The sequence below is a fragment of the Manacus candei genome, unplaced genomic scaffold, assembly GCF_025592945.1.
Source record: "Manacus candei isolate 608988 ecotype Guabito, Panama unplaced genomic scaffold, ASM2559294v1 h1tg000014l, whole genome shotgun sequence".
Lineage (NCBI taxonomy): Eukaryota > Metazoa > Chordata > Aves > Passeriformes > Pipridae > Manacus > Manacus candei.
The window spans coordinates 57,100,843-57,122,766 of NW_026138062.1; the positions used below are offsets into that span (position 1 = coordinate 57,100,843).

Sequence of the window (21,924 nt, forward strand, 5' to 3'; positions counted from 1 at the left end):
ATGCAGCGGCACCGGGTTGGCGAGGAAGGGAAAGAGGGGGGGGGAACCCCCAGTTTGTGCGGAGAGAGGAGGAGGGTGGTGGGACGTGCCGCTGCGCGCCGGGACGGTGCCGTGCGGGGGGTGACAGCCGCAGCCCGGCGGGTTGCGGGGGCGGCTCGGGGCCGCCAGGCTGCGCTCTCGGTCCGGCCGCCGCGCCTGCCGCCCTCCCCGGGCGACCGGGGCTTGGGGCACGGCGGAGCCTCGCCGCGAGCGGGCGGTCCCGGGACGGCGGCGGCGGCGGCACCACCGGCGGCGGCACCTGCGGCGGCGGGGACAGGCAGGGCTCGGCGGCCCGTCCGCGCCCCTCGCCCGGCCCGGCATGACGCGGCGGCGCCCCGGCGGCGGCGGGAGGTGGGTGCCGGTAGCCCTGGCCGCGCTCCTGGCCCTGAGAGGTGAGTGCTGCTAGGGTGGAGCGGGGCGCGGTGCCCACGGACGGCGCATCGCCGGGCGGCCCTGGGGTCGCCCGCGCCGGTCCCGCGGCGATGCCCCGTCCGTGGGTAAGTTTTGATTGCGGTCCCGCCGGTGATGCTCGGGAATGCGGCGGCGGGCGAGTGCTTTTGCAGGCAGACGTGGGGAAGGAGCGCTGCTCCGCTCGGCTCCTTTTGCTGCCTCCGCTGCACCATCCTTCCTACTATTATTATATGTATACATATTTCATTTTTTTTTTTTACAGTGCTGTAAAACTTGCTTTAATCTGGGTTTCACGTTAGTCTCAGTTGTCTGGGCCTAGCCCCTTGGTAAGCTCACCTGGGTGGAAAACTCTGGTCTATCCCTCAGGCCCTGAGGCAGCAGGGAACTTTCTGCAGAGATGGTGACAGGCTGCCCGGAGCCCTCTGTGTCCCCCGAGGGTCCTCCCCTCCGCCTCCTCCTTCCAGGCGCACGGCACACTGCTTCAGCTGTAAGATACGTGCCTGCCCCCGGGAATGCGGAGACACACACATCACTTCATCACCTCCCGCCCCCAAAGCCCTTCCGAAATAAGGTGTGTACCCTGGTCCCTGTGTGGAGAGGAAACAAATTGCATGTGACAGATGCTACTCACATCACTTAGTGCATTGCCGAAGAGCACCAGGAGGTGCTGTGATAAGGGCAACAGAAGAAATTACAAAGTGCAAGATGTTCAGACTCATCTGTTGATCAGGTGGCAATGACTTATTTCAAGTAAAGCCAAACTTTAGAGCAGGCCTGCTCGGTTATGGTTTACTGAGGTCTATAGGGCAATTTTCTACTGATTTATCCAGAGCTCCACTAAGTAGTTTTGCAGAGGTCTGCTCCGCAGTCTGTCTCTGCACAGCTTTGAGACGACTGAGCACTGCTGCTGGCCACCTTCACTACTGGGACACTGTGAGACTTTCTGCAAGGGATTCCTGAGACTGGGAGGACAGTAAGAAATTACGAGATCTCTCATGAGAAGACCAGAGATGTCTCAGCAAGGTCTGGATGAAGTCTGGATCTGGGTGGAGTCTGCTGCTTGGGTAGCTGTGCCTAGCTGTTACTGCCCTGTGAGGCACAACAGGCTGTTCCCCTCTACCCAGGACCTGCTGAGAAACAAGTCTTGTGATGGATAAGATCAACTTTTCACAAATGCATCAGCTCCAAAACCACCCTGTGTCCTGTCCTCAGAAAATGTTTGGGAGTCTGAGTCAGATGTATTAACTGGAAATTGCACCTGCTGACTTCAAAGATATAAATTATAGGGGAAAAAAATTATTAGCATTTAATTGTAAGAAATCATGTCAGCATTCACGCTTCATACTATTTGTTTGCTTTTTGTCCTTTTCCCATTTTGGAAAGAGAATTGAATAACTTTCAGGTTCTCAGTGCTACAGTTTTTTTCTGCAGTCATTGCAAACGTGTAAATGTCTAGAAAGTTTCTGTGCTTACTGGATTTAGAGGCTTGTAGGTGGTGAAGTGCTTCTAGTGATGTGGTATTGCTGCAAAAACATACAACGGTGATCAGATTTAAGGTTAAAATTAAAGGAGAATTTTATTATCTTTTTAAGCTAGAAGATTGACTCAATATCTAGTTTTCTTTTTTGGTTGAGGGCATATGGGAGCAATGACGTTGGAGACAACTGGGTACAGAAACACACTTTTCCATTAAATATTTCTCTGCAATAGCGTAGTGCTTTTTCTTGCACTTTCCTTCAAGACTTAAAGACTACCCGAAGGAAACACCTGTGTCTCAAGCTTGGCTTTTTTCTTTTTTTCTTAGGAAAAGTCTTTAGAGGTTGGTGGTAGATGAAAATAGCTGTGGTGCACAGTTATTTCTGTGTTACGCAGTGTGGTCATATTTTCAGTGGTTCTTGAATTTGAATAGAAAACCCTGCTAAGGGATAAGGAACAGACATACACTCATGAAAGGTGAAATTAAATTGGGAGAGTTTTTTTCTAAACAACATTTGCAGAAGATTAGTAAGTGTTTCTGCTCTGGGTTGCCAAGTCTGGTTAAGAACAGTGATTTCTGTTTCTTTTTTTTTTCTCTTTTTTAAGGTTTTAGAATATATAGAAGAAAAATGAGAGGGTCATATGCAAAGCGATACCTAAATGAAAGGCTTAAAAGTTAAAGGATCAGAAACTGTGAGAGTGTATAATCGGACAAAATACTTAATGCCACACAAATGAAAGGTGTTGGGGAAAAAAGGACCTTGAAGGCAATTTCATAATTCTCACACTTTACACCTATGATAAAATACGGTCAGACTTTGTAGCAAAATTTCAATCAAATATTATAGTCCCATTTTCTTATGTGGTTGTGCAATTTGTAGAATAGCAATGATTCTTTGTAACTGGCACCAGATGTCTGCTTTTTCTGGGCCTGTTATATCCATGGTTAATGGTCCTGGGGCAGGGGCAGCGTCTATGTTTTCTCTCTAAAGCATTATGAGCTTAATAACTTTGCTGGAAATAATATTTTTTCAAGCTCCTTGGGGAAGTTCAGGGAAAGATAGGAGGGAATTCTGTTTAGAGCTTTGAAACCAAACCTGTGAGTGCTAATTAATCGTGCTATGTAGCCAGAAATAGCATACTGCAAATTGTCAAATGTGGTAGAAATCACACATTGGGTACAGTTAGACTGCAGAACTGACTTTTTTTTTTTAACTGCATATGTTTGGATCCTGTGACATAGTGTTGCAACAGGGGAGATTTCAGCGTGTTACAGTCCATCACAGCTGGATCTTGCAAGAGCAGGGTAGGGTGTGGGGGCAAGGGTGCCTGGCAGCAGGGTATTAATGCAACAGCAAGTCCACAACTTTTCACATGACTTTTCTAGTCTTCACCTGAAGTCACTCTCCTGTCCGTCTGGGGTTCTCACAGCTGAAAGTGTTTTGGCCTTGCAGCACCCTTGTGCTAACCCACGTATCCTTCCCAGCCCTACACCAGGTCCTCAGCCCTTAGCAAGAGAATACTGTGTCAGTCCTTCACCCTTCCACGCTTATGCAGTTTTTTTGGAACAGATTGCCATTTGTGTCAAGCTGTGTGGTTTTGTGACGTGTAGATAAATCATTTTGCTCACGACCTGACCTTGGTCCCCAGCGGTAAACACAGATGCATTAACTACTTCTTGCATCTCGTTCCTTTATTCTGGAAACCAATTCTTTATCTCTGTTTCTTCAGTATTGCCTAAACCACAATTTTCTTTTATAAGATTCCATTCTCGAGGGATCTCAAAGTGCCTCAAGAGCAGCTATATTTAGTTTCTCGGTACTAATACGGATATACAAAGTATGGTATAAACAACTCTTTAAGAAACTTAGGAATCCTTTTTCCTGCCTTCATTGTGGAGTAGTGTTTTTATTCTTATATCAATAGTACAGATGGAGAAAGTGGGACCCAGAGAGACCTCGTGACCCACTGAAGGTCAGCGGATGCTGGTAGTAGTCTTGAGTGTCTTGGTGCAAGCTATAACCACAGGAGAATGCTTAAATTTATGCAGCAGGTTAAGCAATAATGTAATGGTCCACTTTAGGGATGTTCACTACTAAATTGTGGTGAGTCATCTATATTTAGTAGGATGCTACTATCATCGTGCTTTTTAAGTAAAGTGCTTTTAACACAGTTATTTCAAGGAGAAGTGCATGCACTGAAAATCTGTTCTTTGTAGTTTTCTCCTTGTGGATCACTAATGCTGCCTTCCCTTTTGTAAATGTTCAGAGGGAAATTTAGCTCTTGGTTGTTTAACAAATAGTGGTGTAACAAAGACTGTTCCCTGGTTAATACTACCTTGTGTTTGCACAGTCATTTACGAACATTAACTAATAGAGAGTCTCCAAACTTACTTTGTGAGGGCAGTCAGTTTGATTAATAGCATAGAAAACTGATGTGTGCAGGGATGAACTGATTTTCTTGCTGTCAGGTAGGGCATCTGCCTAGCCTCTCCTTTAGAGAAGTCACAATTACAGGGCTTCTAGTCATATGCCTCCCTACTTTTTTCTCGCAAGTGTTTCATGTCTTGTGCACCAGGGAGAAAGCACAGCATTTTTAACTGTGCACAGGGAAGTCTTTCTTTTTTTTTCCTTACAAGTTTTCATCTTTTTTGTTTTGGAGGTCACTTGTGTCTTTTCTGGCTTCTGCCTTTTTTTCACTGCTTGAACTGGGCTGAGAAAAAATGCTTTGTTTCATCCGGATTGAGGAATTTGGCTTCATTTTAAACGGAAATAGAAGTCAAATGCTTTGATGGTTTTAAAAGGAAATTTTTGAGAGAAATTCCATCTTAGGACACTGATATTGTGTCTCTTTGTGGAATTGTATTATTACAGTACAGGAAAGTACCTTAAGCAAAATGGTATCTTTATGTGAAAAGTCAAAACTTTTCATCCCAAAGATGCTTAAGTTGTACGTTTCTGTATTTTTTACTTTTTTCACCCTGTTCTTGTTCTTTCTTTTGAAACACAGTTATGATTTTACAAAACATTCAATGTTTGATAAGTTTTGGTTTTGTGGAAGTAACTGCAGTAAAAGCCTTAGTGGTTGCTACTTTTTGTTTCTATGGGGCATTTACAAAGAGCAGTGATAAAAACCAACTTACAGCATTTGGTGGTAGTAGTGCACAGGCTCTGCCCATTATTTTAGCCATCTTGACACATGTATGCAAACATCATGTACATGTATGTGGTATTGCTGTTGTCCTTTCTGTATTCATTGTGCTGTGTACAATGTATTTGGTACATTGCCTGTACCAAAAGAGGCAGTTTATGGCATACGAAGTAAGGAAAGTTTCTATTTAAATAATACAGCCCATTTCTTAATCTTTGCTTCCCCTTCTGGAACAGTCACTGGAGAAGTCAGAATAGTACTAGCAGGTCAAGCTCTGTCTCTTATTACTACTGCACGTGCAGAGCCACAGATCTCCTCCTGGCAGCATAGCATACTTGTACATTGCATCTCTGCATGAAGTTAATTTCAAATGTAATCTTGGCATTAGACTGATCAGACTGCTTCCTTAGGGACAAAAACTTGTGCATTTATTTTCACATACCCTCGTGAGCCAACCTAGCTATGAGACCATAAGCTTGTGTTTCACAAGCATCAGCGGGAGAAAGCCAGTGTTTGAAGTTCATTTAGTTACGTCTGGGGTTCGGTTTTACTTGGAATGCTGAAGCCAGGAGTGTTGTTTGTGGGGAGGTGAAGACACACTGTTTGCAATATGTGGTGCATTTCTGCAGCAGCCTGTCTAGGGAGTGCTGGGTCAGGTCAGACCACTGGTCTGTGCTGGCATGGCCAAAGCTGGATGCTTCAGTGGGAGGTGCCAAAACCTCCAGAGAGAGCAATTGGTACCAAACATTTAGCAAAGAGGAGTCTAGTGTCATGCCAGAGCCACAGGAGTAGGCTGGAATAGTATGTATTGCTCAGGACTTCAATACCTACACAAGCCAATTTTCTCTTTATTTCATTGCATGTCCACACTCCACTTCCTTGCCATAAAATGAATTAGGTCATATGTATTCCTTCTGTCAATGCGAAGTGAATAAAATGTCCATCCCTTCCCCTTTCCTCAGAGAAGCCCCTTCCGCTTGCAAAGCCGCAGACATAAAACTTCCTGCCTTGCCAGGAGCCAGGTTGAGCTGGGCTAAACAAGCCCCTTTTTGCAGCCTCTTCAGTTGGTGTTTGGAAGGGTTAGTGTACAATCCCACTGGGCACCAACACTTTAGCCTCCCGAATAGAGTGGACTGCAGGCAGGCTGTCCAGACTCGGCTCTTCCTCTGCCTGACATATTAACAGCACCTGCCAAGAGCGAGTGGGTTAGTACACCCTCTCTGCATGCCCACTGGGGAGCCTACTTCTAATCCTCATTAATTAGAAGTTGGCTGATGCCTGGAAGCATAAGGGTATAGTCCTGCTATGCTCTTTTCTTTCTATTTTTTCATTTTCAAAAAGATTTTCATTCTACCTGACATGTCTGTGGATATTCCCGGTATCCTTATAAATGCATAGGCCTCTATGATTTCTACTGTTTAGAATAAGCAGAAAAAGTAAAAACAGAAAAGGAAAATAATAATATTTTCCTTATGTCCAGTCATGTTTCCTACTCTTCAGTTATGTTGAACAACCTTTCATTTTTTCTCTTGAAAAAACAAACAAACAAACAAACAAACAAAACTATAGAGAAGCACGTTTCACTTCATTTCCATTTGATAATTTCTTTCTATGTAACTTGTCTCCAAATTTAATTGTCCGAGTTTTAACTGGGCTTGACCACTAAGTGTTTTTGATGAGTGAATGATGAAATCTTTCTCTGCCTTCTGCATTTTCAAATTTGCCATCCAGAAGTAACCACAGCAGTTCCAGCAGTTCCAGGGTGCACTGTCAGTGTTCATGGTGGCATTTGAATACTTCCAGCATCCTTTTCAGTCTCCGCCTTTAGACATCCTAACAGCTTGCTTGCTTCTTTGACCACTGTTACATGTTGAACAGATGTTTTCATTTAGCTGTTCACAGTGATACAAAGATATTTTTCTCAAGTGATTACATTTGAATTAGAGCCCCATGGTATGTGAGTAGTTCAGATTATTCTCTCAAGTTCTTATTACTGTCCGTTTGGTAATGTTAAATTTCATCTTGCATTATGCTGCCCACTTGCTGAGCTTTGTCAGATCCCTTGGAAGTCTATCTCAATCTTCTTTTGTCTCAGCCAGCCCAAATCACTTTGCCAGCTTCCTGTCTCTCTTCCAGATATTAAGGAATAGATTAAACCACCCCAGAACTGGTATGAAACCTGGGGGTAATCCTTTGTAATCAGGGCCAGAGCAAGGACAGGGGGAGAGGGGCTCCCATGCCTCTGAGCCTGGGCACTGAGTGGTGGGGCAGCAGCTCTGGACTCAGTCTGACCCCGAGTGGCCTGAACCCCACTGAGCGTGAAGCAAGGGGGGAGTTCCCACACCAGGAAAGCAGCAGACAGGTCTGTCACTGAACTGGCATCCTGCCCAGAACAATTTAGCAGGTGCACTTTGAAGTGGCAGAAAATTCATCACTTAGTCCTGTCCTTTTCCTTCCAAAATTCAAGTGGATTGAACGTCCACAAGTTCCCCTGAGCAGAGATCAAGCTGGTTTGTCTCCTGTTATGTACTATTTGGGGCTTAGGGTGTTGTTCTGGTTTAACCAAGCCCTGCTGCAATTCCCAGGCTACCCTATACCCTCTCTTAGGGAGAACATTGCTAACTTCAGGAACCACCTGACTTAGTAAGAGCTTGCTTGTCTTTGCTAGAAGTACAGCCACTTGAGAAATTTCATTCTCCTCCTGTTCAGCACTTCTGGACCTGTCCTTTGAATGTACTGAAATGATTGTTTGTTTTTTCACTTTTGCTCTCAGTCCTAGCTACCATTTTATGAAGCAACTGCTTAGACTGAATCGCTTCTTGTTCCTTTTGTTTGGCCATACAATGTGCTCCCTTGCTTCTCAGCAGTTTTTTGTTTAGGGGCACCTACTACCTTGTCAGTGTCGATGCTGAGATTGCTTCAACACACCATTGTACAGAGTATAACAACTTTAATTTTGCTGCTTTTGGAGTTACATTGTTTCAACTGTTTCTACTTGTAATTGTTTTTTTCTAACATTCGAGAGGCTCAGTGCAAAGTTCTGGTACCGTTTTTCTCACAGGGATGTTAAATTTGATTATGTAGCAGTCTCCGGTCCTTTGTGTCTTTGCCACAATTGCAGTTCCCGTTACTTAGTATCTTTGCATCAGTTGCAGTGTTTTAGATTCTGAGTGCCCTGGGACAGGTTGTTCCAAGTTCTACCTACGCTCTTTAAGACGCTGCAGAACTGTTACCTGCTGTGACACTCAGCTAATTCCTGAACATGTTGCTGAAGTCACTATTTTTTTGTTTATTTTGACTTTGTTCCTTTGCTCTCACTTCACGTGGTGCAGTAGATATTCCTTACCTGATCAGCAGGCCATTGGTAAATCCAGGTTGCTTTAGTGAGATTTGGGGTTTAGTTAGCTTTTCCCCCTCTTCAGCCTTGGCTATCTAGATGGGATTTGTGTATCACCCATCTTACAGGTTGATGTCTCTGCCTTTTTACCCACTCTGGATTTCCAGGTGGGTCATTAGTCTGTGATAAATTCTGCAGCTGTGGGCACACGGACTACAAGACATGCCGGACACTTTGTTGGTTGATATGGCTGTATAAAGTGGATGTTGCCTCATGTTGTAGGGTATGGCTCACTGCAGGCTTCAGCATCAAACCTGAAATGCTCCTTAGAGCCTTTTGCTCCAGTTTCACAACTGCCTGTTCTGACTTGTGTTCACATGTGGTCTGTCAGCATTAGCTGCACTCTATGAAATGTTTGGTTTAGAAATGATATCTCAGAAAGTACAACCCTGTTTCTTGGCTAAAAAGTCCCTGGGTGCTCCTGCAGGGAGTGCTCTGAGTCCCTCCAGTTCTTGTGCATCACTAGTTCTGCTGCCTCTCACTGCCTGTGCCAGTGAGTGGGGCCTGAAGCTCACCATGACCCTTGGGGAAGGAGAGAGAGGTGCGCGGAAGACCCTGCTGTTTTAGTGAAGATGCTTAAGAAAAAGTGCTGGAGGGCTTCTGCAGGGCACTGCTTGGCTTGTGTGGCTTCTGGGCTGCTTCCATAGCTGAGTGTGTTTCACTGTTTGATGGGGTTTGATGTCTGGATGTCTCCATTGGTTGTGGAGCTGCTAGGCTGCAAGCCTGCTTGGCTTTTGGGCTGGGTGCTGCGAGCTAGTGGCTCGGAGAGGTTGGGAGGACCTTGGCTACATGGCAGAGGGACAGAATAGCCTCTGTCTGTCTGCAAAATTATCATGTCCTTGGCTTGTCAAGGGCAGCTCTTCCTTTTGCCTCTGAAACAGCTGGTGTGCCCTGGGCCCTTATTATGGGACTCATCTGCAATCAGCGCCTCCCTCTTTTGCACTAAAAATGCCTTGGATACAGAGAGTAGGCTTGTGTTTCTAAGCTGCATGGAGTTGCAGCAAGGCTGCGTTTTGCTTGTTCTTTGGGGAATGCTGTTATATTAGTTAGCTCTACAGTAGCTTTTTTGCATAGTTTCATGTGTTCTTGCTGCTCTCATCCCTATTCCCAGTGGCTGCTTTGCTTTTTTATTTTTTTTTCTTTTGTGAGACTGCATTTCAGCTGCCACATTGACAGCAGTTGTCTGTTTATCCACAGAATAGGTACAATGCAGGCAGGCTTCCCCCATCCTCCAGCCCTCCTGGACTACATCCCCCGTCCCCCACTGCTTCACCTTCACTGGGAGCTCCAGCCCTGAGCCAGAGGGCTCAGCTGGAGGGGACTGCTGCGGGTGAAGGGGGGGAGATGAGGCATCCCACCACCACCGGCTTGTGTTGCATCCTAATTGCAAATAGCCCTTCCGGAGTCAGCAGTTTGTGGGAATAATTGACAGGAGGTGCCGGCGAGGTGCTGAGTCAGAGCGAGGTGTGCTTGCCAAGTCACTGCAGCAGAAGGAGTCCGCTCGCCTTGCGTGGAGGGAAGCCAATGGACGGTGGGTTTCCTAGCTGCCTTTTGGGCCTCTTTCTTTCTTTTCTCTGAGGCTGCAACTCAGCAGCGATGATGCTATGCATGTAAGGGAGAAACCAGGGGGGCGGGGGAGCTCTTTATTTTTTGCTTTTTCCTTTTTGATTTTTTTTGGCTGTGAGTGCTGGGGATTAGGAAATGTGGGCTCCATTCCCACCTGCTGCCACTGGGTCTCTGTGCTGCCATTTCTATGCTTCAAACAAGTAGAAGGGGTAGAAAACACATATTGGGGTTAGAGTCGAGTGAGTGGCCCTAGTGAAAGATTGATCTCTCCTGAGAAAGGAAAAGCAGCATGTGACACCCTCAGCCAAGCAAGGGGGATAGCTATGCAAGCCAAAAAACCTGCAAAATAAAATGATTGAAAAGGTGGTTTGTCCTGTCCTTCCTGAGGGTTACTTCTGCTGCAGTGTCCTACCATTTGTTTAGGGGTTTGAAATTACTTGTTAGACATACAGGAAGATGAGTGCTTGTCCTATATACATCTAGCACCTGATGGACCTCCAGGTCAGGCTTGTGAGAGCCCTGCCATTTATTCCTGACCTTCTTGAGTATGGCTAGCATCAGGGCTTATACTACAGCTGAATCTGTCCCAGAGATCTGGATCCTTTCCTTGTTTCAGGGTGACTTCAGATGTCTTTGTCTTTCTCTCCCTCTGTAGCACAGGCTACCATTTTCCTACCTTGGACAAAAGTTGGTATATGTTTGCACAGTGATCTAAATATATGTCTCTGATCTGTGCTGCCTTTGTAGGGAGAGCATATTATTTTTCCTTTTAGCAACCACTCTGTAGAAAGAGGTAAGCGTGAAGACAGAGGCCCATGTATTTTTCAGAACCTTTCATATCTATGCTTCATCCACCCACCCACGTTTTTAATGTTAATCTTTGTATAATCTTTCTCTTCACTGACTCAGGTAACAGCCATGTTATCTAGATCATCATGCAGCTGATGGGGAAAACTGAGGCCCAGAGATGGGAATTGCCTTTCCCACAGTCAAGCAGGATTCCCATGGGCAACCTGGGCTTGAAGCCTGCATCTCCTGAGTGCCAGCCCATGCCTTCCCCATGGGACCATGATGCTTGTCCACTGATTTAGTTAGTGGCCTGCTGGATACTTTTCATCCATCCTGAGTTTTTATGGCAGTGGCTCCTGGATGGTTATCAACGTTGAGCCTTTAAAGAAAATCTGCGGTGACTAAATTGAATGCTGCTCTTCCCTCATCCTTGTCTCGACCACCTTCATGATGAATATCATGCACAGTACCCCCAGAAGGGTGGCCCTGGGGTCACTGGGGATGACGTCTCTCTTCTTTGACTCTGGCTTGCTGCCTATTCACATGCTGGGTGCAGTCTGTGACACTGGTGGCAATCTCAAACCATCTGTGCCTTGAGGACCCTTTGGAGGAAATCTTTCCCTGCTTGCTTTTTCTGTGAGATCAACCAGGGATAGCTTAGAAGGTTTGGGAGGCTTAGTATCCTTGCTACATTACTGGCCTGCCTTCAAGTTGTGTTTCTGTGTGAGCTTTACAATGGATGGTGATGTGCTAGCCAGAGCACTGCTACAGAGGAGTGGATCTGGTCCTCATGCATTTTGAATTATTGTCTTCATTGCTCAAGGAAACCATAGTTTCCATCTGGTTTAATGCAGCCCTCCCTCCTTATCCACTCTCTACCCATGGTGTGGCTTCACTCTGGAAATGGGAAAAAAAAATAGAGCACTGTCTGTTACAACTGGGATTTTATGAGGTACCTATGGGAATTAAGCACTCAATTCCCCCAGGTTCCTTTTGAACAGCCTAGCTGATGTGAATTTATGTTGAAAATAAGCAAGGAGTGGAAGCAGTCTTGTCAGCAGAACCACACTTATTCTTCCTGTGTTTGCTGTAGCAACTGCCATGGTAAAGCTTATTTAGCTTTGAAGGTCTCTAGGTCAGGACCTAGGACTGGAGTTTGCAAGAGGTGTCTGATGTGAGTGGACCCTATACCCTTGCTTGCTCTGGCTGTGAGCTGAGGGTCTTTTAAAACACTCATAAGTACTGTGGAAATACTAATGTGTAATAACACTGTGTGTAGGGCCCCTGTGCTGTGCTCAGGCTTGACAAATGCACCTGACATCCACTGGGCCAAGGACTGAGTCTGCTAAGAATCAGTCCAGAATGGTGAAACTCTGCAAAACCAACCCTTTTTTCATTTGCAAGGAGTAAAAATGTGTAGGGACGGTGAGGTGTAGCCTTTAGTTGCAACTCACAGCCAGTAGCAGCAATAGAATTTGCTTTGCAGATAATTGAGATTCTTTCTACAACTGCAAGAATCTTTTTTTATTCTCTTCCTCCATAACCAAAGAATGACAGCTTGCATCAGTTTTCCACAAATGGAGAAATTCAGTGACAATCATCACACTTTTAATTAAAAGTAAACAGTTATGATATTAAAAAAATATACAACTGCTGGGGACCAAACAAGTAGTGGAATATAGCTGTCACTTAGAATAAGGCAGGACATGAACAAGACGAAAAAGCTACCTTCATCCTTGCTTATGAGTAAGAACTCTTTATAGATTTTGTTTTCGTGGCAAAAATGAATTTCATAGTGTATTTTAGGTTTTTTTCCTGGAATTTGTTGCACTGGCCATATAGCCAGGGCACAGCTGGCAACCTGTCTTGCAGCTTCAGAAGGGGAAAAGCGATTTGAGTGGGGATGCTGCCAACCCTGTGAGCCAGCGCAGAGCCGACAGGTCCCAGAAAGCCACTGTTTTCCGCTGCCAGTGATCTTCTCTAGATCTTCTTCTTCCCTTGGCTCTCTGATGCGTGTCTCCTGCATCTCTCACCTTTATGAAAGAGTTCAATATGTGGCTTGATGGACACAAAGAAATGTCCAGCCTTCACTGTGAATTTATATGAAATGGGCCCCAGTTGTGTAAATCTCATTAAATTAGCCAACTGTGTAAGACTTCCATTTGTTTTGGCTTTGCTTAGAGAACAGCTTGGATTGTTCTCTCAGATTTGAAGAGTTATTCAGCCTTGGAGCTCAAAATCAAATCACAGTCTAAAATCAGACCAGGTCTCCTTAAGCTCAGGTTTTAAAAGAGAAACGTATTACACTCCAAGTCCATTAAAGTCAAAAGGCTGCCTTAATGCCTGTGTATATATATAATATATAATATATAATATATAATATATAATAATGCATACATAACTGGACAGCCAAAATAAAGCAGCACTGGGAAATGCAAAAGTTAATGATGCCTTGTTATGTATCCTCTATCATTTATGGCACGAATCCTGTATCTTTTATGGCATGAATTTTATATTCTAAGTGGTAGTAAGATTAGAGGTAGGTGAATAATTTATAGCAAATAATTTATTTAATGAATTCCTCTTCCATTTCTATTTGCAAATTGTTTGTGAACATCCTGTGGTTTCTTTGCTTTTTACTTATTTGAAATTACTTACTGAATAGCTTCTACAAATAATATTTGACATACCACAAGCTTATGAGCAGGTTTGGTGTTTTTCTTTTATTGTTTTGTAGGAGGGGTAGCAGCATTTCAGCTCCAGGTTTTGTTGCTCACCAGTGATACAGAGCAAAAGTTCATGCCATAGTATTTCACTATCCTGACAACTAAAAGTAATTGTTAAAGTTCAGCAGTTTCTGAAAGGTATTGAGAATTAGCTATTACTTTTTAATGATTATTCAGACTGTTTGCATGGATAGGCAAGTTCAAAATTCACTTTTGTCAGCGAGTGCTAAAATTGCTCAAAATGTGTTACTTCCTTGTACATTCACGTCACTGAATTAGAATAGTTGCAGAAATGAACAGAACGCTGTAAAGTCCACAGTGTGCTGTGCATATGCCTGACTTCAGGCATATTCTTGAGTAGATGCGTAAGTGGTAGAGTGGCAAATTATGAACTTCAGCATATGTTTAAGTGGTTTTCTGAATTAGGGACCAAAATAGAGAAAAAAGGAAATTTATCTTTCATGAAAGTGAACATGCAAGAGAATTTTGTTTCCTCATCTGCAGTTATGGGGCATTGCATCTTTCAGGTGGGGAGGGGGAGAGGGGGAAGCAATCATTTAAATATTGCATTAACTTGCAGTATTTTTGGTTTCATCAAACACGAGGCAGTTAATCTGAAATTTCCCACACATGTCATTCTCTGTATTTTTCCCCCTTAAATATTGGAGGAATTAACATGAATAATTGAAAAAAAAAAAAACAAACCCACCAAATAAAAAACCCTCCCCAAGAATCCTCAGCCATTATTTTCAGTTACTATTTTACTTATATCTTCATTTTTAAAGATTTCTCAGATTTCAGAATATTTTCCATCCACTTATCATGACTAAAAAAAGTTCATTTGGAAATATTAAATACTGTTTGACAAAAGTGACCATCAGAGAAAGGAAGTTTCTCCGGGTCTGCAAGGAATAGGTATGAGTTACTCTAGCATCTTAAAGAGCTGTCATAACAATGTAAGCCATTAAAGGTTTACATTCTTCTGTGCAACTTTTGAAAGCTACAGGTTGTGGAACGCAGCTTCTGAAGTTTCGTGATGCATCCTTCAGCTTTGTAACACAGATGGTGTTTCTCTGGCCTGCCTGGAAGGCACAGTTATAGAGTCGATTTTGTGGGTTTGTGAACAGGTGAGGCCTCATGTTCTTCCCATTTGTGCCTTCAGGCTGAACTTTGTGGGCTCTCTTATGACTAGCAGAGGGTTGAGTGTGACAGTGAATACCTTGCCTGTACCTGCCCATCTAATTTTATGAACCCTATGGAGAGACAAGTTATATCTTTAAGGCCTTTTCTGTCAGAGCAGGGATGGGTGCAGGCGCCTTGTGTTCCAAGGAAACAATTGTTTCTGGGCCACAATGCCCATGGACATATTGAGTTGAAGTAGCTAGCAGAAGACCACAGATGGCTCAGGCCAGTGTGGACTGGAATCTGGGAAGAGAAAAAGCCATCTCTAGGTGATGAATGATGTGTGGGATGCAACTGCAGAAATAGGCAGTCAATTTTGGGTGAAGAATAGCAACTGTTCCTACTGACTTGCAAGGGCTAAAATGACCTCTTTGGAGCAGAGAGTCAGAGGAATAAGGTGTTGTTTCTTATACCAGTGTTCAGAAATGCACTCGAGCCATGCTCTGCACCAAAGCCCCAGACCAGACATATCACAGTGGTAATCCTGCAAAATGTGGTCATCAATGTCTGCCAATGCTTGTATGCAAGCAACTTGCATAATGTACATGAGAAGAGGGATTTTTCCAGAAGGAGGGTTTCTGGACCTCTGTGCACATGTCTTGCCCTTTAGGAGATGATCTAGATCCCAATCTTGCACACACAGAAATCAATAGGAGAGTTTCAGCTTTGTGTAGTTGGGAAGGTGAGGAAACATTCGTCAGGCAGAAGAAAGGAGTGCTGGAGCTGGACTAGCAGTGTGTGCTGCAGGGAGGACTGTGGAGTCCCTGGACTGTGTGTTCCCCAATCTGTATTACTATTTATTGATCCATACTCCTCACCCACTGTCCTCCTCCATGTTCTGTGCTGTGATTGCAGCCCCAGGGCTGGAGAGGATCCTGTGAGGAAAAGCTGGCAGTGGAATTCCAAATTTTACACCAATAGTCTTCTTTCCTCTTTCTAAGGCTTTCTGAACATTAATCACAGAAAATTTATCCACGCTTATTGCTCATCTCTGGCACCTTTTACGACCTCAGTGATGAACACTGTGAAATTAAAAAGCAATCACCTATACCAAACAAGATAAACAACAAATGGTCCCAACAGTCTGCCATGTGTCCTGTCGCACTACAGGGATGCCTTTAGCAGCAAAATAAGCAGCACTGCATTAGGTTTAAAAGGGCAATGATGCTGTATCCTGCAAGAGCTGTGGGCATTTGTATCTATGACAGGAAAAGCATCAAGAGACTGCTTGAGGTAATTGCATCCTCATTATTTTGAGACCACAGCCTGGTCAGCTCAGGAAGGTGGGAGATCAAAGACTGCTTCTGAATTTAGCTTGGGCTCACTTTCATAGAGCCTTGAGATGAAAATGGCAGAGGAGGTTAGTTTGCAAAGAAGTGTGGCTATGTCTCCATCCAGTGGCTAGTGCCACTGATGACGAGTCAGCATCCCACAGAAATCCAGCTTTATTTGGGGAAATGTCCCAAAAGAAGGATGTGGCAGAGGGGAGTCTGCCTTCCTAAAACTGACTTTTATAGAGGTCTAAGATGCATTTTAACTTGTCTTGTGCCTTTCTTTCTTGTCCTGTGTCCAGTGTTATAAACATAGACTTATTGATTATATCAATAAAATATAATATAATAATAATAATCATAATCATTATTATTAGCTATTTTACACTACCTTGGGGAAGATCCTGCTTATGCCAACTGGTTCTGCTGTGATTCCAATGGGATGGTGCACAGTTTCATACCTAAATGGCTGTGGCCATACATCAGGCTCACCCTGTCTCTCACAGTCAGCCAGGACAAGTTGAAACAGGCAAAAGGAAAGAAAATAGACAAATTTCCGCATCCATAGCAGCTGGAGTGAACACCAAACAGATGGGCTCTTCCACCCCGATTATCCTAACCTCCTAAATATAGAAATACAGGCTTTTTTTTTTGCTTCTTCTCTTCTATTTTTTTTATAAATTTAAATTACCCGAGGGGGTGGTGTTAGCTCATGCTAGGGCAGTGGTAACGAGTGCAAATAGAAGTCATCTGCTGACAGAGTCAGATCACGGCTTCTGCTCATGACTATCCCCCCACCCTGCCCACACACATTTTTCCCATTGGTAATGTGGGGATGAGTAGGGGCTGAAGCCATTATCTTTGTGGGGTAGGAAAATTTGTATGTGTGCATGAACCAGCTTTCATTTCAAATCCTGTCTGTGATTATGCAGATACACAGAGTAAATGAGCACCAAAGAAAATGGGTAAGAACTACATATCCTCCTCACCTCCTCCTGCAGATGGTTTGGTAAGTAGATGGGGCAACTGTACTCAAGTCACTGGAGGAGTTCACAGCTATTTTGGTTATCATTCCACAAGCATACTGATAGATATAGAGTAGAAAGGTGCAGGGTCTGCTTTTTATCACGTCCCAATTCATGGTTTTATGGAGCATGCAGAGAGATTGAAGGGATGTCTTCTGGCAGCAGGCTGGTTGTGCCTGAACAACCTCATCCTTTTTGTTCTGCAGTGGTTGACACCAGCAAAACAACAGCAGGGTAATTCTTTGTGTGATCTGTTTGGACTTCTTTTGCTGTACTGAGCACTTGGATAGGAAAACTCTGATGTTTTTTTTTTTTCTCCAATGAGGAGACACAGCACTTCACCAGTGCTGTGTTTTTCATTCATCTTCCAGATAAATTCCGCTCTTTCTTGCCTGAGGGCTGAATTTCCTACCTGTTTTGAGGCTTTTGTTCCCTGACCAGCCTTGGAAAGCAGGTGGCAGGAGGAGGTGCTGCCTGCATAACATGGTAGAGGACTATAAGGCTGTGTGTCTTCCCCCTGCCCTCTTTTATACTTGCACAGTGGAGAGTTCATACACTTGGGTCTTCCTTTCCTCACCTCTAGGAAGGGAATGAATGACAGGGGTTTGTCTGGGAAAAACATGTGGGTGCTGTATTACTGTTACCACTGTAACCCTGAACTAAGACATATAATGAGGACAAAGGTTAGGAGCAAAACTGCACTGACTTGGGGCCCAGCCAGGCAGAACTGCAATGTTTTTCCCTTGTCATTGTGTACAAGGGTGTGTTGTGCTCTGTGAATGTATTTGTGCTACCATCAGTGCAGATATACAAATAGACCATGTATAAGACTTCAGAGACACTGTGAAGAGGTTCTTTATCTTATGGGCTGCTCTCCATGTAAGGATGTGTGTAGTTTATTAAAAGCTCTCAGGGCTCATTTTGCTTGTGTGCTCATGCTCTCCTGCAGAAACCCAAACAGTTTTAAAACCCAAGTGCCAGAGTGCCATATGTACTGTTGGCTTCTATAGGATCTGCATCTTCTTTGGAGGTCTTTCACGTGCAGGAGAGGTCGCTAACTTTTGGAGGAGGCTGGCTGGAGGAGGTGTGGAGTTTGCACCGTGGAAGAAGGCCTCTAGGAATAAGTTCATCCAGGAGCTGGCAGGGTGACAGAACTGTAGGAAATCCTGCCTTGGGGCAGGGGGATGAAGCTGGTGTTTTCCTGAGGGTTGCTGCACAGGGAATTGTTACCCCTGGTATTTCCAGGGTAGAGTCCTTCTCTTGTTACACTGAGGTCATGCAGAGTAGGGTTGTCTGGACTGTGAAGCACACAGATGCTATAGATACTGGGTAGTGAGGCAAAAGCAAAGGCATCTGGAAGCTTCCCCTGGAAACAGTCTGTGTTTGGCATGGCAGGGGTCATTCCACCGATAATAAGCCCTCCTGGGGCCATGCTTATATTTGCGTTGTGTTCCCCAGAGCCTGGGTCAGGAGAGGGCTTTGCAACCTGGGTGCGGTGCCAGACCTGTGCTACCTTCCATGCTTTTGCTTAGGAGTCAGGATAAGCTCTCGCAGATACTGCATATAAGGTATCACAGTGGAGAGGCACCTAATTGGCTTTGCAGCAGAGGAGCTTTGGCATGGTTTATTCACTCTGATTCACGAGTGGCTGTATCAAACCTGGCTGGCACAGTGCAGGGTCACTCAAGCATCTCTGTGCTGTGCACTTGAGTACTCCTGACCAGCAGCAGCTCAGGGGTGCAGGCACACCCGTTCTGGCTCCTCTGCACGCTGCCTGCTTGGCAGAGCTGCCTCACTCAGGCTTTGAGCCACTGCGTGCCTGATCTGTCTCTCGCAGCGGCTTTGCCTCATTCATGCTGCACAGAGCCAGGGCTCAGTCGGCCAGCCAGACCTGGATAACCCTGATGGGAGCCACCACTGTTTTTCTGCACCAACATCATGGCTAATCGACAACCTGCTCAGATCCTCTCTGGGGACACTAACAGTATTTTTAGGATTTAAAAGAATAATGATGCCTCAAGGAGAGACTGGTTGTGCTGCTCGTGTTTAAGGATGCCTGGTATTTTCAGTCATGCTTTTCACCTTTTCTTGCCTCAGTTTCACTCCTGGTAAATGAGGGTTAACAATTGCCTGATTACAATTGTTGCCCCCCTAAGTAAATGTGGTGGTCATTATTGTTATCCTGTCTTTGCTTTGAGACACTTAATAATCTTGCCAGATTTGAAAGACATGGCCCAGAATTTTCCTATCCCTGGATTCTAGCTCAGACTGACTTTGGATGGAAATTTTTACCCTCCTCTCTCCTATTTTCGAGAATAAGATTGAGGGGAAAAATGGGTTCCTGAATGTTTGAAAATGAAAATATTTTTTTTCTAATGCTGTCTTTCTGCTGTGTTGTGAAGCCAGACCTTAAAATGCAACAGAAGGGTGGTCTGTGTGACATAGGTGTGCCTTCTGTCACCTTTGAGAAAATCTACCTGAATTAGGCTAGATAAAGAGCCTTTGAAAAATCAATTGTGATTGTCCATGTGCTCAGCAGAGGCAACAGAGAATTCAGCAAGGAAAAAGCCCTTGACTTTTCACCTGTTGCAGCTTTGTTGTGTGCTAGGGATGTGCATCATGCCACCCCCTGGCACGCAAACCATGCTGAAAAGGTACTGGGACAAAGCCAGAACTCCCCTGCAGATGCCATGAGCTGAGCTAGGGCTGATCTTTGTCAGTAGGAGCAGGGTATGAGTCTGTGTCTCCCTTACTTGCTGAGAGGCTTTCCTTTGTCATATTTGGAGATGATGGAGAAGCAAGCCACTTTGTTCATGTTCAAGGAAAGATGGAGCTGGTCAGGGAGGTGACCAAGGCAGGGGTGCCTGGGGACAAAGGAGCATGATGAGAGTGGGAACATACCAAAGAACTGGGGGTGGGGAGAAGAGAGGAAGCAGAGCCATATGGGACTGGATGGAGATGGACTCACTTGGAGTGAGTTATATTAATGGGCTGTCCCCAAACCTTCTCTTCTTCAGGCTACAACATCTCTCTCAGCCTCTCCTATGGGAAACAACGGTCACACAGAGGGATTAAGACTGGGAGTGGGGCTCTTTGTGAGGGACCCTTTGGCCTGATGATGCTCAGAGGATAGGGATATGATGAGACTGGCTGGGCAAGAAGACCAGTGTCCCATCCCAGGGAAACTGAAAAACTAGAAGAACTGAGCACTCTAAAATCTTCCCCAGGGATTCAGTGATTCTATCTTCTGGCTGGGACTTGAAGATATACCACAAATATAACCTGCAGTCACTTATTTAGTGCAAAGTCAGTAAGCCAGAGAATTAAATATATGCTCAGTTTCTGTCTGTCCTGGAGGTTGACAGAAACAGAAACAAAGTGATTTATTTATTTATTTGTTTGTTTGTTTTAGTACATGATCAGCAGTGCCAGTGGATATGACATCTGTTGCTGTTGCTTTTCCGGCAGCATCTGGGCTGAATACCTGAACTGGGTTCATACTTGAGTGATTAGACAGTTTGCTTATAAACTACCTTGATGAAGGCTGGTACTTGCACAACAGGGGTTTAAAAGGAGATGAATTAACATAATAAGAAGGTTATAACTATTAATAATTGCTATATTAGTAACAATAAGCAGCAATTAATTTTTAAAATCTGGATAGTTTAATTTTCTGCTAAGTAGATTACCCCTTTCTCCATTCCTTGCAGGTATGTTATATTTCTGAAGTTTCTCCTGTCGCTTTTGTGTTGAGAACTCATTGGTGTGGTGGCCATTCACTGCCTGTTTTATGTTTCCTGCTGTTCCACTGATGAGGAGAAGCATTTTAGCGCAGGAAACATCCAGGAAAACATGGTGTAGGACTTCTGCAGTATAAGTATTTCATCATCATCGCTGGCAGTATGGGCATAATCTGTTTCTTCCTTTGGGAATAAAATTGGGAAGGAAAAGGAGAGAGATGATTCTACTGTAAAATAAATGGCTTCAGTTTATGATTTAAAATGTAGAGAGGCTGCTAAACAAAAGGGATAGGCACGTAATTTCCCCAGGAGCTGCACGTGCTGAGCAGCACACGTTTGTTACCCAAGTGGGGGAATCGTAGCTGGGGTCTGTGGCAGCAAGGATTACCAGGAGTGATGAGTGAGCTCACATATGCCATGTTACCTGCACATCTAGTCTCTCCCCCAGCATGGAACCATCAGGGGAAGAGGAGCCACTGAGTGAAATGGGGACACAGAAGTCAAAAGATGCTTTGGGGGCAATAGCGCTCTTCCCTGCTTTTGTTGTTGTTCAAAAGAGTGGAATTTGAGGACAAAATGGTCTCTTGGCTGAATGGGATGTATATTTTGTACAGGCGGTCTAACTCAGCCTTTTGCATGGAAGTGGCTCACAGTAACTGAACTTGGGCCCCTGACATACACTAACTTTGCAGGTTTTTGCTCAGAAGCCATCATTCAGAAACAAGAGAGATGGTGGTGTGTTTCAGAGCTTGGGCAGAGAGATATCTGTATAGCATGAGGGAGGAAACAGGATGGAGACCAAAGTTCCCAGAGCACCTCCCTCCTGCCTCTCGTGATAGCTGGCGTTGCAGCAGGTTGACTGGAAGGACGAGAAAGCTAATCAAACATGGTGCTAATAACAGTTGATGGTGTAGCATTCTCCCTCCCTTCCCTCTCACACTTCTCCATTGTAATGAAAGGCAGTAAAGCCTGTGAAACATATGCCAAGATCACCATGTCTTATCAGCTCCAGTGAGCTGGGTCGTGCTGCAGAGCGGGGTTTGTAAATACTCTTTATTTGCAGGGAAGCTGCAGGGTTTGGCTGTCCTCATCTGCTTGCTCCTAAGTCTTTGTACAGGCAGGTTCAGTTGTGTAAGTGTTTGGGAGATGGCT

General features: G+C 44.6%; 1 protein-coding gene across 2 annotated transcripts in view; it reads left to right on the forward strand.

Annotated features, from left to right (window-relative positions):
* The first annotated feature begins 324 nt into the window (after positions 1-324).
* The window catches only part of IGSF11 (immunoglobulin superfamily member 11), a 101,497-nt gene continuing 79,897 nt past the window's right edge, over positions 325-21,924 (forward strand). Inside the window, exon 1 of one of the 2 annotated variants that reach the window (XM_051779665.1) lies at positions 325-431. In XM_051779665.1, the coding sequence (XP_051635625.1) occupies positions 359-431 (73 nt within the window). In that variant the 5' untranslated portion in view covers positions 325-358. Of the gene's footprint in view, positions 432-9,769; positions 10,005-21,924 lie in introns of those variants that run through there. The other variant, XM_051779664.1, reaches the window with a different exon arrangement.